This window comes from Notamacropus eugenii, chromosome 4 (assembly GCF_028372415.1).
Source record: "Notamacropus eugenii isolate mMacEug1 chromosome 4, mMacEug1.pri_v2, whole genome shotgun sequence".
NCBI classification, from domain to species: Eukaryota; Metazoa; Chordata; class Mammalia; order Diprotodontia; family Macropodidae; genus Notamacropus; species Notamacropus eugenii.
In genome coordinates, this window is record NC_092875.1 from 8,346,680 (window position 1) to 8,359,109 (window position 12,430).

General features: G+C 48.2%; 1 protein-coding gene across 1 annotated transcript in view; it reads right to left on the bottom strand.

Moving 5' to 3' along the window:
* MAPK1 (mitogen-activated protein kinase 1) overlaps positions 1 to 12,430 on the bottom strand; it is a 77,316-nt gene that overhangs the window by 13,965 nt on the left and 50,921 nt on the right. Inside the window, exons 2-3 of the mRNA XM_072599684.1 lie at positions 7,153 to 7,335; positions 4,560 to 4,749 (exon numbers count right to left, since the gene is read on the bottom strand). Coding sequence (XP_072455785.1) covers positions 4,560 to 4,749; positions 7,153 to 7,335 — 373 coding nt within the window. The remainder of the gene's footprint in view (positions 1 to 4,559; positions 4,750 to 7,152; positions 7,336 to 12,430) is intronic.

Consider the following 12,430-nt stretch of genomic DNA (forward strand, 5'->3'; position numbering starts at 1 on the left):
TACTTTTAGAAATAATTAAGCCATAATATAAAAAATTTTCTCTAAAAAAAACTGTTTGAAAGAGAAATAAGTAATTCTTCAATTCTTCTGCAGAAGTTCCTCAGGATATAACCTGATATAATCTTAAAATAATCCCAACGACAAACCCAGTTTGTCTGTTTTTTTAATATAGCCAATATATATATTAATATATAATAATATAATATAAGAGAATTTTTAAAGCCAAAAAAGGAAGAAGAAAAACACCTAATTCTAATGGTTGGAGTACATCTGTGTGTACATGTTGTTTTTTTTTTAAAACCAAAAGCAAATCCATTTAAATTACAGTATTCATCAAAACACGAGCATAAGAGGGAGAAAGCTTGGATACAGGCCTGCACAAATTCTCACCTCTCCCGCCCCTACTTATCAATGGCACTCCCACAGGATCTGTTTCATAGTGAACACAACCACACCTCCAGCTGCCAAATTTATGTGGCATGCCTAAACAAATTCAGATGAGTACCTCCAGAAAACGAAAACGCCCATGGTGCCCAGCTCCACCCACAAGGGAAAGAAAAGGTAGAGGAGAAGGAAAGCAAGGGGAACTCATTCACCTGAGGTGGGTTCAGCTCTGCATGGATGGAAGCCCCAAGGACTGCATGAACAGGCTGATGGGCCTAAGGTAAGAAGTACTAGGAGATACACAGATGAAGAATGTAGCACAGCCCTGACTCTCAGGGAGCTGACAACTATGACACACGGGGAGATGAGCTAAGGGCCAAGGAGAGATTTTAAGATGCCAACAATGCACCCTCTTCTGGGAGTTCAGACTGAGTGGAGACTCCTCCAGACACTAGGGGAGGGAAAGAGCCTGAGATGGCCCGCATGCCCAGATGGCCTCTGAAGTCGGTGAATCATGTTGGGCACAGCAAGTGGGAGGACTGACTCAAATGGCTCTTCCCCATTTGGAAGAACCTTTGAGTTCTTCTACAAGAGTTCTAGCTACAAGTCACACAGTTCAACCCATGCCTACTGAAAGCATACCATTTCGGCTTGTATCCATGTATCCATGTATCCATCCATCCATCCATCCATCCATCCATCCATCCACCACCTCAGCATCTTCCTGTGGCCACTGGCCTGCTCCTCCCCCTCTACACCACGCCAGAGCACTCCCTGGGCTTTCTGAAATCCACACCCAAGTCCTAAGAAATGAAGCCACTTATTACTGCAGCCTCTGCCTTGGGATGCAAAGCACAAGACTGGTGGCCAAGTAAATGGGTGAAAACTATGCAATGACTGGACCTACACAGCAGTCCATGCTTGTGCTTCCCAGATCATCCCCACTGTCCACTTGGCATCTCATCATCTTCCTGCCAAACCCGCCCGCCCCCACAGTTTCCCCCACTGCACCTTTCCAGCATGTGTGGACCACTTTACACAGATGGGCAAGGAGGCAGATAGGCCAATACCTGCTCATGTTCTTGGGTGGGGATGGGGGATTTAATAAGACTTTGTCTGAGAATTTTTCCCCCATTCATGCCTAAAGCATACTCTGTCCTCACCACCAAGTCCTAGACTTCCTAGCCTCCTTCAAAAAAGTCACTGAGGAGCTATACTGTATATGAGGCTCCTCCCTGTGGTTTTGCTTGCCTTTGTATCTCAAGTGCTTAGCACAGTGCCCACAGGCAGTAGGTGCTCCATAAATACCAGCTGACTCACGATTTAAAGGCCATGGTCAAGATCAATCAACAGCTACAGATGCCTTTGGCTACCAACCCTCCTGTCCTTTATCTGAACTCACAGAACACAAAGAACATAGGGAGGTCATGTTGTCCAGAATCCTTGTCCGACTTTCTTCAGGGATACGTGACCTCGGTGGGGGTGGAAGACACAGACTGAAAGGGCTTTGCCAAATGACTTTTAGTCCTAGGGAAAGTTTTCAAAGGGGAGAAGAGACCATTTAACTACTGTAAGACCATTCAGAGAATCACAAAATCGTGCCTCAGAGGTTCCCTTTCTCTGGTGAACAAAAGGCCATTACCGAACACAAGAGAAATGGCCTCCCACCCTGTGTGAACAAAGCCGGGGCCCTAGGCTCCTCACGGCCAATCCACTGCTACACAGACCCTCCCAAAGTCACCTAGGAAACTCTCTTCCAGGCTCTGCTTGGAGATGCCCAGGGACATGGTGCACACACAGCCTACCATGAGACTCTTGGACAGGCTCACCTCCTGTCCAGCTGAATGTGTTCATCTACAGCTTTTGCCTTGCAGCCTGCTCCCTATCCTGCCCTTTGGGGCCAAGAATGAACCCAACTGCTCAACAGGCCAGCAGTCCTTCAAAGACTTGGAGAAACTACGCCCCTGCCCTTCTTCTTCTCCAGATAACATTCGATAATTACTAAAACTGGCCAGTATCACGGAAGTGCAGAACTGGGGGGAGGGTGGGAAGCACAGAGTAGGTCATGTGGCTCACTGGTTTTACTGAAACCCAACTCCGGTTTCTGCCTAGCATTCTAGGCTCTGCTCTCATTCTTGGCTTCTGTCCATACCGCTGTAATTAAGCACACAGTCTGGGCTCTAACCCTCATGCACTACTGGCCACCATGGCCTCTGGGGACACAGTCACTCCCCCTACATGTCCTCCCTATCCCCTTGTTCCACCTGCTGAATTCTCCCTCCTCCACAAGTCATGTTCAGACCTTAGAATCGTCAGTCTGTGCTTGTGGTAAACTAAGAGTCTCTGCAGCACCCCTAGAGCTTATCCCAGACCCACTGCTTCTGTGCTTGTAACATTCTATGGGGGAAATGCTACCCAGACATTTGTCCCTCGGACCTCCCAAGTGACTGACCATGGGAAGTTAGCCAGCAGATAAGTTTATCAGCAATCAACTCAGAAGGATCTTTCATAAGGCCTGGAATTCAAGAAAATTGTAAAACTCAACTCCATGACAACCTGGGACAGCTGCCCAGGTAGTAGTCACTGGCCTGTGTAATGCCTGGCATAGAAATCCGATTGATCCAAAGCTGACTGAACCTCCCCAAGCGAGAGAACCAGAGCCCAGGATGGCAGACCCCTGGACAGCCTGTCAGCTCAAGAGCACCCGGCTAATGAGGCTGGAAGCTTGCTTAGAAATAGCAAGAGGGGCAGCAAACTGCTGGTTTAGCATCTCTAGGTGCATCATTCATCAGTCTTTCTTTTTGTCTCTATTAAATGCTTTGGGGATTAAGAGAGGACTCTTACTTTCAATATCAAAGGGCTAATATGGAACAAACAGAAGCACTGGGGTCAAGAATGGGTCTCCCACTATCAAACATAGACAGGCATGTGGCTCAGGACTAATTCTAGCAATGTGGAGGTTTCCAGAGCCCAGTCTCAGCTATTCTGGGCAATGGGGACATGCTTTCTCCAGCTAGCTTCTGTGACAAGATGAAGGGCAGTGGGTATAGGAAAAGGCACTCCACAGAGCTAGAGAGCCTGAGGATGGCTGCACAGCAGGGCTCCTGTTAACAGTGCCAAGCAAACAATCAAGGCCATGGGAGTGGGACTGCCCTGGGCAGGAAGAGCAGGAGACAAAGGTGGTAACTCTGCAAGGGGCCAGCAGTTGACTGAAGCAGCAGGACATTAAGTTCTGCCTAGAAAAAAGGCTCTTTGGGGAGGATGCGCTGGCCACAGACGGCTCGGAGAAACAAGTGGATGCTTCTGGAGCAGCCATGACCAGGGTGATGGCCACCCTACAAAGTCAAAGGACCCAAAGTCGCCAGGACCTGGAAAGACAAGTGAGCAGGTGCCACAAGTTGCTGGACAAGAGACCTCAGAGAAAAAGCAGCCAAGGAGGAAGCCTGGACATAAGAGCAATCATCTGACAGCAATACATGGAGTGTACAACAACTTGCACTGGCAGTGACCCACACCCACTGCACGAAGAGCTTCTCAAAAGTACAAGGGCAGAGTGCTACACACACACACACTCTCTCTCTCTCTCTCACATGCATCTGTCAGAGACCTGATCTAGTGTCCACCCTACAGGGGCCACAACAAAGTCCTTGGGGCTCTTGATGGTTCAGGGTCACACGTGTCAGCTGCAAACTTGGGGCTTGGGGGCCTGATCTGCAGGTGCTGCCTCTGCCTCTTGGTCTGAGGGTTCCAGAGAGCAGGGGCCAACGGGCTTTTTCTATTCGTATCCCCAGCACTTTGCCCAGGGATTTATAAGCACTTTCATTCTTCCATATATACTGTTTTCCTGGTGTTTCCAACATGTGTTTGGGGTCTACTCGCCACTTTCACTTTGGGGAATCTACATAAGAACTAATAAAGTGAGACCTGCTGGTTCTTGTCCCAATGTTGCAAGAACACAAAAGGCAGGAGGACCTGGGAGCAGACAAAATGGATGGTAACTCTCTGCTTCAATATTCTGGCAGCAATTGCTTTTCAGGGGGTCTGGAGGAGTCCCCCACAGCTTTCCCTGCCCCTCCAAATAGAATTCTGCTGCGGCGGCCTGGAAGTGGAGCCCAGAAACAAGCCAAGACAAAATCCGGGGCGGCCGCTACTCCAGGGCCAGCTAGCAGACTGACCTTGAGATCGCACGTGGTGTTGAGCAGCAGGTTGGAAGGCTTGAGGTCACGGTGCAGAACGTTGGCTGAGTGGATGTATTTTAAACCTCGTAGAATCTGATAAAGGAAATAACAGATGTGGTCATTGCTGAGGTGCTGCGTCTTTAAGAGCTTGTAAAGGTCTGTTTCCATGAGGTCCTGTACTATGTATCTGGACCAGGAGATTAAGGAAAATCACTCCTGTCCTTAGAGTCTCACAAGGACAATTCAACCATCTCACTGATGAAGTACCTGTGGACCAGGCACAGTTCCTTCCCTGAGGGAGCAGACAGATAAAAGGGGGGCCCCAGACAAAGTTTGCCAAGGGTATTGAAAAGTGAGAGGACAAGGCCAGCTAGTCCTCATCTCCTCGGAGGCCCCAGCATCAACAGACATGGCTGGGGAGTCGGCAGCGGATGAGAGAGGGCGAAGGAGAGCAGCTCACAGCATGCTTTTCAATGTGTGGGTTACTTTTATTCAGGGGATTTAAAGCACAATCAACCTCAGTTTGCTCATCTATAAAACAAGGAAAACACCTCTTGTGCTTACTTCATAGAGACGTGCAGAACACCTGGAAAATTCAGGTGAAGTCCTTTGTAAACTAGGAAGTGCTTTAGCTGCACGCTGCCATCTTTATTGTTATGTCTCTACTTCTCCTTAAAATGATCCTTTTGGGGGAAATCACAGAAACTTCCTACAGCTTTTCGCTAATATCTGAATACATGTTCTCAGGGTGGGTGGCTGTGCTCCTGATCCTTGAGGATAGTGCCAGGGGAGAGAGGTTACACCAAGAATGTCCCACCACACAGGGAGAGACCCTTAGAGTCTGCAACCATGTGCTGGAGACCCATTCTCTGGCCTCTTCCTCACAAGCAGTGCCCCCCAGTCCCCACTTCTGAGTGGTCCGGAGGTTGCCCAGGGCCCTAGAAGCACTAAGTGGTAGAGGTGAGATCTGAATTCAGGTCCAGCTGCATGCAGCCTCAGAAGTAAGCTGAGCCTGGGGGTTACAACCTAACGATCAGAGGGGCCTCCCCTGAGCCCCATGGACACTCTCAGACCAAGGCTGGAGGACCACCTGCTATCAGGGGGGGAGGACCCGGACAGCCTCCGAAGTCCCAGACCACATGGTGGGCAACTCCAGCTCAGCAGCCTACCTGTAAATCTCTCAGGTGAGATGCTATCCAAGGACCCTGCTGTTCTGTGTTACACTTTCGTATAAATGAGGGTTCTATGAAAAGATTCTGATGTGAAAAACATTTTCCTTCTAGCATAATGACAACAATAGCTAACTCTGTAGCAAGCCCTGGGTTACAATCTCACCTGATCCTCACCACAACCCTGGGAGAAAACTGAGGCAGACAGGGCCACACAGCTAACATCTGCCTGAGGCTTATTTAGGTTTTCCTGACTCCAGGCACAGTGCTCTAGCCACTGTATCACCAGCTGCCCAGATAGCAGATGGAGGAAACAGGAGAAGATTCTGGTAAACCCTAAAGGAAATGAAGGATCTGAAGAGGGAAGGCACTCCTGGCTTAGGGAAATGCCTGGACAAAGGCACAGAGACCAGAAGGGAGAGAGCTGCACATGAGAATGCCCTGAAGGCCAAATGATGCAGGGAGGAGAGAAATAGGAAGTAAGGCTGGACAGGAAGGCTGGGGCCTGCTGATGGAGGGCTGTGAATGACAAAGGGCTGCATTTGGTCCTAGAGGTTAAGAGGGAGACGTGGAGGCGTGGGGAGGGAAGTGACAGGGAGAGCTCTAAGTTTTAGGAGAACTGTTCTGGCAGACCAAAGAAGGCGGACTGGGGTGGGAGGTCAAGAAGGAGGTCACTGCATCAGTCCAGGGCTGGTGTGACGTTCTAGGGAGGGATCACCAACACTAGAGGCAGGGTGGCTTCTATCTCTCAGTACCTTCACTTTATACTGGCATGATTTAAGCACTTCAGCATGGGGTAGGCCACAGGGTCACCTTGGCAGGCCTCCATCTCTTACCTCTGCAGAGGAGGAGGGCAAGGAAGACAGGTGATGACTCTGGAGCTAGAGGCCTTCTGGTCAAACCCTGCCTGTGACACTTCTCCAGGTGACCCTAGAAAAGTCACTCTGTTTAGGGATTCATTTCCCTCAGCTGTCAAGCATACAGTCCTTTAGCCCAGGAAGGACAGAAGGAAAGAGCACGTGTACACGCTGATCGTTTACACTAGCCCTTCTGTGGGTGTCTGTGCATCAGGCAACAGTTGAACAAGGAAAGGCTAATGACTTGAACAGAGTATTTATGAAGGAAACTGGGAGTGTGAAGAATTCAGAGGACATGGGGAGACTTGGCTGAACTGATGCAGAATGAAACAAAACAACACATTCAGCTACCACGCTGCCAACAAAAAGACCGACAGACAGAAAGGAAACGCTGAGAAGTCACACAAAGCAAAGCTGGCAGCTGGGGGGCCGGCTCTCCTCACGACTCCTCATTGACCACAGAATGTTGGCTGCACTTCCCCACGGCCTGTAGCTGCCCCCCACCCCGCTGCCTCACGAGCTTGTGAACCAGCTGCAGCTCCACCCTCCTCTGACAAAGGATACACATCTTTCATCTGCTCGATGGCTGGGGCCCGGATGATGTCATTGATGCCAATGATGTTCTCGTGGCGGAAGCGCAGCAAGATCTTGATCTCACGCAGTGTCCGCTGGCAGTAGGTCTGGTGCTCAAAGGGGCTTATTTTCTTGATGGCCACACGGACCTTGTTGACGTTGTCATATGCGGAACTGAAAGACAGAGAGAAGGGACATGAGAAACCACTTAGAGAGACGCCTGGCAGCTCAGACACGGCACTAAGATCACGGACCTGCCAAGGATGACCAAGTCATGACTGGTGCAACATGGCCGACTCAGGGAATCTCTCCTCCCCAAAGACATGGGACTGTCCTGGGGCAAATCGAGGGCACGGAATCTGAGCCTCTCAGACCTAGAAGGGACCTCAGGAGGCATCTAGCCCAACAACTACCTGCATGGGATTGGCCTCGGAAATGCATCCCACAAGGCTGCCTCATGTTTGCTTGGCCCAGACCTATCTGGGCACACGCTGTCACCCTCATTAGAAATGGAAACTCTGCAGGGCCAGTGACTGCTCTGCTTTTATCTGGAAACTCAGGACCTAGTTACAAGTGCTTACGGATCCATTCTCAATAAATGTTTGATTGGGAATGTCTAAAAGACCATCCCAAACGGGCTCGGAATGTTGTCAAGTCAAGACCAGTAGTAACTGGTGCCTCCTCAAATACCATACTGTATACATCTGGGGCCCTTCTGCTGTCTATCCCTTTACATAATTTTAAAAGAAAAATATATCTATATATGCCACCACCACCAATTAGTCCTGATTTGAAATAGAGATTTAAAAAACCCACAGAATATTGGAACTGAAGGGGGTTCTTACAGATTATCCTCCTAATTTACTTTTTGAGGGGACAAGACTGAAGTCAGTCAAGTATTTACTAAGTGCCTGCTCTGTGCTAGGCAAAAAATCTAACAGTGGAGACAACACACAAACAGGTATGTGTACGTGTATGTGCAAGCGAGCCACAGACAGGCCTGACAAGACCATCCACGCTTGCATTAAGGGGAAACTAGAGAAGCTTCCTGTGGAAGGTGAGATTTGAGCTGGGCCTCAGAATCCAGGAAATCCAAGAGGGGGTGGAGAGGAGGATCGAGAACATTCCAGGCACAGGGAAAAGCCAGTGAAAGTGCCCAGAGAAAAGAGATGGAGGGTCTTATTTAAGAAACAGTCAGGAGGCCAGGGTCACTGGATCAAAGGGCTCATGGAAGTGGAAGGGCAAACTATAGAGGGTTTTAAAAGCCAAACAGAGGGTTTTATACTTGGTTCTGGAGGCAGCAAAGGGAGCTACTCAGGCTTCTTGAAGAAGGAGATGAAGGGGTTGGATTTGTGCTTGAGTTGGATTAATCTGCAGGATACTCCTGGAGCAAACACCCCCAGGGCACTAATGGCAAGGTAGGATGGAGTGCAGGCCCTGCAGGCCTCCTGACGCCTGCCGCCTGCCGCCTGACTCTACCATCCTGGCTGGCCTAACAATTAGCCATCTGGAACAAAAGCAGCTTTCTCCAGGTGGAAGGTGGTCTGTCTTTGCCAGAAGGAGAGAATTAAGTCAGTCTGAAGAAAAGGAGACTGCACAGTTATATGTGTTCTCCCATATGACCTCCATCACAGTCATTCTTTAAACATCCTGCCTGCACCGGGGCGCAACCACCAAAGAAAGGGCCAAAAGGAACTGCAGAGAGAGCACATCAACATTTCTCCTGCTGAAAAAGATTGTCAAGTCCATGTGCCAAAAATACAGCCTGTCCCCTGTAACACCTCCCCTCTTCTAGTCTGTGCCCACAACTCTTACCTACCGCCCAACCACAAACAGCCAAAATCAGCCTGGAGACTTGCCCTGTCCTGCCAGAATGCAGTTTAGTGATTACACATGGAAAATGACAACAGTGCAGAATGTGCGAAAAGGAAGGGTCCTGAGCAATCGTTCATTTTGAGGTTTCCATTCCAAAGCAGTACCAAGATTTGCTGTGTTCACCTGACCAACAAAAGACTTTCAGCTCTCTGCTCAACCAGGAAAGGGATCCAAATTCAGAACAAATCCAAAGGCACACATCACTTCTGCTCTTGCTGAAATTGTGTTTCTTTGAGGTTCATGAAAGAAGAATGAACTCTGTGTGTATCTGACTGTGTCAATTCAATTCAAGCATTTATTCAGGGTCCAAGGGTGTTCACTTGGCTATAGGGGAAACAGCACACCCTCCCACTCTTCTAGAGCTGCTGGTCTAGCGGAAGAGAAAAGGCATGGCTATACAGGTCCTAATCAGGTGAAAGAATATATCCAAACAAGGGCACACCATGAAAAGCTCCAAGCTGGAGAGATCATTTCCAGCAGGGGGAAGCATCAAGGCCAGCTTCATGGAGGAGCCAGGACTTAAAGGCAGCACAGAAGGAGGCCTGGAGATAAGATCCAAGAGCAGATCAGTGAGGAGCCCAGGGAAAGCAGTGTGAGAAAGCAGGTGCAAAACAAGGTGCCACCAGACTGTGGGAGGGCTGGGACACCAGGATTAGGAGTGTACACTACGTTCCATAGGCAATGGGGAGTCTGTGAAAGTTTTAGAGTGAGAGGCTCATGTGAGCATGGCCCTGCTTTGGAAAGGGTCCTATTTCCAAGCACAGATGGAAGATGTAGAATAAGTACCAAAGCCAACTCCTTCCCTAACGCTCAGCATTATCTATTCTTACATAACCACTGAAGAAGGCAAGGCCCTTAGCTCCTTCACTTCACAGGGGAAGAGGCTGAGACAGCTGGGAAAGAGGAGACAAAAAGGATCCCACACGGTCTTGTGAGTATTTGCACAGCCATGGTTTTTTCCCTTTAATGACATAGTCCAGAAGCAGCATCCTGGGACAAAGGTGAAAACAATTCCCAACTTCTCACTGCACGTCCTCACAACCCCCGGCAGAGTCCGTCTGCCTGCCTCTCCCCTGTCTGGCGCGTTCGATTGTCTTTCGCTGTAACAGGTTCACAATGCTATCTCATGGTAATCTGACGTCCTGTTTCTGGCTGAGTTCCAACTACTTTTCAGATGGTTATCAATGGTTTTTTCTTTATTAATAAAAACATTTTCATGAGTTTGTGGAATATAACACTGAATTTAAGATTCCTATCAGATAATCCTGATCCAAGGTTAGGAGAAGGAGGTTCTGATCGAGAACAGGCACAACAGACATCGTTCTCCTCACTGCACAGATGAGAGGGGATCATCTGCCCACAGTCACACAGCCAGGCAATGTGAGGGGAAGGATTCCAGCCCAGGTTTTCCTGGCCTGACTCTACGTACAGTGTTCTTGCTACTTACTACAGTCCAGGGCCTAGCAGAGGCTGAATCTTTAATTTTTTAAAATTATTTTATTTGTTTTCAGTGTTCTACAATGACTTCCATATATCTTAGATTTTTTCCCCTCCCCCACTCTCTCCCCAGACGGTGAGCCATCTTCTATAGGTTCTACACATACGTTCCTATTAAATACATTTTCACGTTAGTCATGTTGCATAGAAGAACTAAAATGAATGGGAGAAACCATAAAACAAAACAAAATAAAATACAACAGAAAATGGTCTGTTTCATTCTGCAATCCAATTCCATAGTTCTTTCTCTGGATGTGGAAGGCGTTTTGCCTCAAAAGTCCATTGGGAATTTTTTAGGTCCTTACTTTGCTATAAAGGACTCAGTCTACCAGAAAAATTCCTTGCACACTGTGGTTGTTGCTGTGTACAAAGTTCTCCTGGTTCTGCTCCTTTCACCACATTAATTTTTTGATCCTTTAAGAAAAAAGCAAGTCAGAAAGTAATATATGTTGTTACAGCTTCCCAATCCACATTCAGGTCACAAGGAAGTCTACAGAAAAGTTCAAAGGTGTTTTCCTCCAAGGTCATAGGAGAAAGGGATAAAAGAGGAGGAAGCAAAGAGCTCTCCCTCTCAGAAAGCAGATGCACAGAATCTGAACAAAGGACCAGCATCTATCTGACCAAGAACCAAGATCTACAATGGATCAAACAAGTGGCCATCTATTCTACTTGAAAACCTTATGCAGCATCTAATGCATGCCCAGCGCTGTGTGCCCGGAGTCAGCCCCATTTGATTTTTGAACAGCTTCTAAATCTACCTCTTAAAAGGATCTCACTGCTCCTGATTCTGAGCCCCAGGTCAAGTAAAGCAAGCCTGACTCTTCCTCCACAGGCCCATTCTCCAGATTGGTGGCACATTTCTTTTTCTCCCCAAGTCATCTCTTTTTCAGGCTAAGCAACTCTACTGAGTCCTTGCATAGCCCCAAGCACAGGATTTTCTGTATATCTTAAATCTCACCTAACTGGATCTGACCCACTGTCTTAACCAATCCAAATCTTTTTGCATCCTGACTGTCATCTCCCACACTGGTTGTATCTCCTCTGCAAATCTGCTCTGCATCCAGGAAAACAACCACATTGTAAAAGTTACTGATTCTGAAAGCCTTACTAAGTCTGATCAAACACATCTCCAGAGGACTGATGATGAAGAATGACAGAAGGGATGGATTCAAGACGCACAAGGGGAAGTCATGTGACATCAGTTTGGAATTTAAGCAGAGACAATAGGGAGCCTGAAGGTGCTCCTGCAGACAGACCGTGTTTGTGGATTAGCAATCTACAAACCATGTGGACAACGATGAAGGGAGAGGTTAGAAACATCCCAGGAAGAAGAGATGGTTAGAACACGGTGGGTAAGCCCCATGGGACATCCACAGGTAGCAGGTGTGGCCAGGGTAAGATCCTGCAAAAGACACCTAGAGAGCGCTGTCAGAGAGGTCAAAGGAGAACCAGAAGAGGGTGATACCCTGCGAAGAGAGAGAGAAGAGGGCATGAAGGGGAAGAAGGTGATCAACAGGGTCCAAGGCTGCCAAGAGGTCAAGGACAATGAGGACAGAGGCCATTAAATAAACATTGGAAACAGGAGAGAGCAGTGTCAGTTGAAGGATGAGATCAGAAGCCAGGTTGTTGAGAGTTAAGAAGAGAATGAGGAAAAAGGAAGTAGAGACAGCCTTCTCCAGGTTAGCCACAAAAAGGAGATGTGGGATAACAGTTACTACGGAAGCATGGCTAAAACCAGGGCGGGTTGCCAATGGTGGAGACGGGGGCATATCAATAGGCAGTAGAGAAGCAGCCAGTAGACAGGGAGAAGGTAAGTGAGAGAATGGGGATGACAGATGGGTGTGCATTTGTCCTTCGTTGCTGAAGAAGAGCGTGCCATCAGAGAAATAATAACATG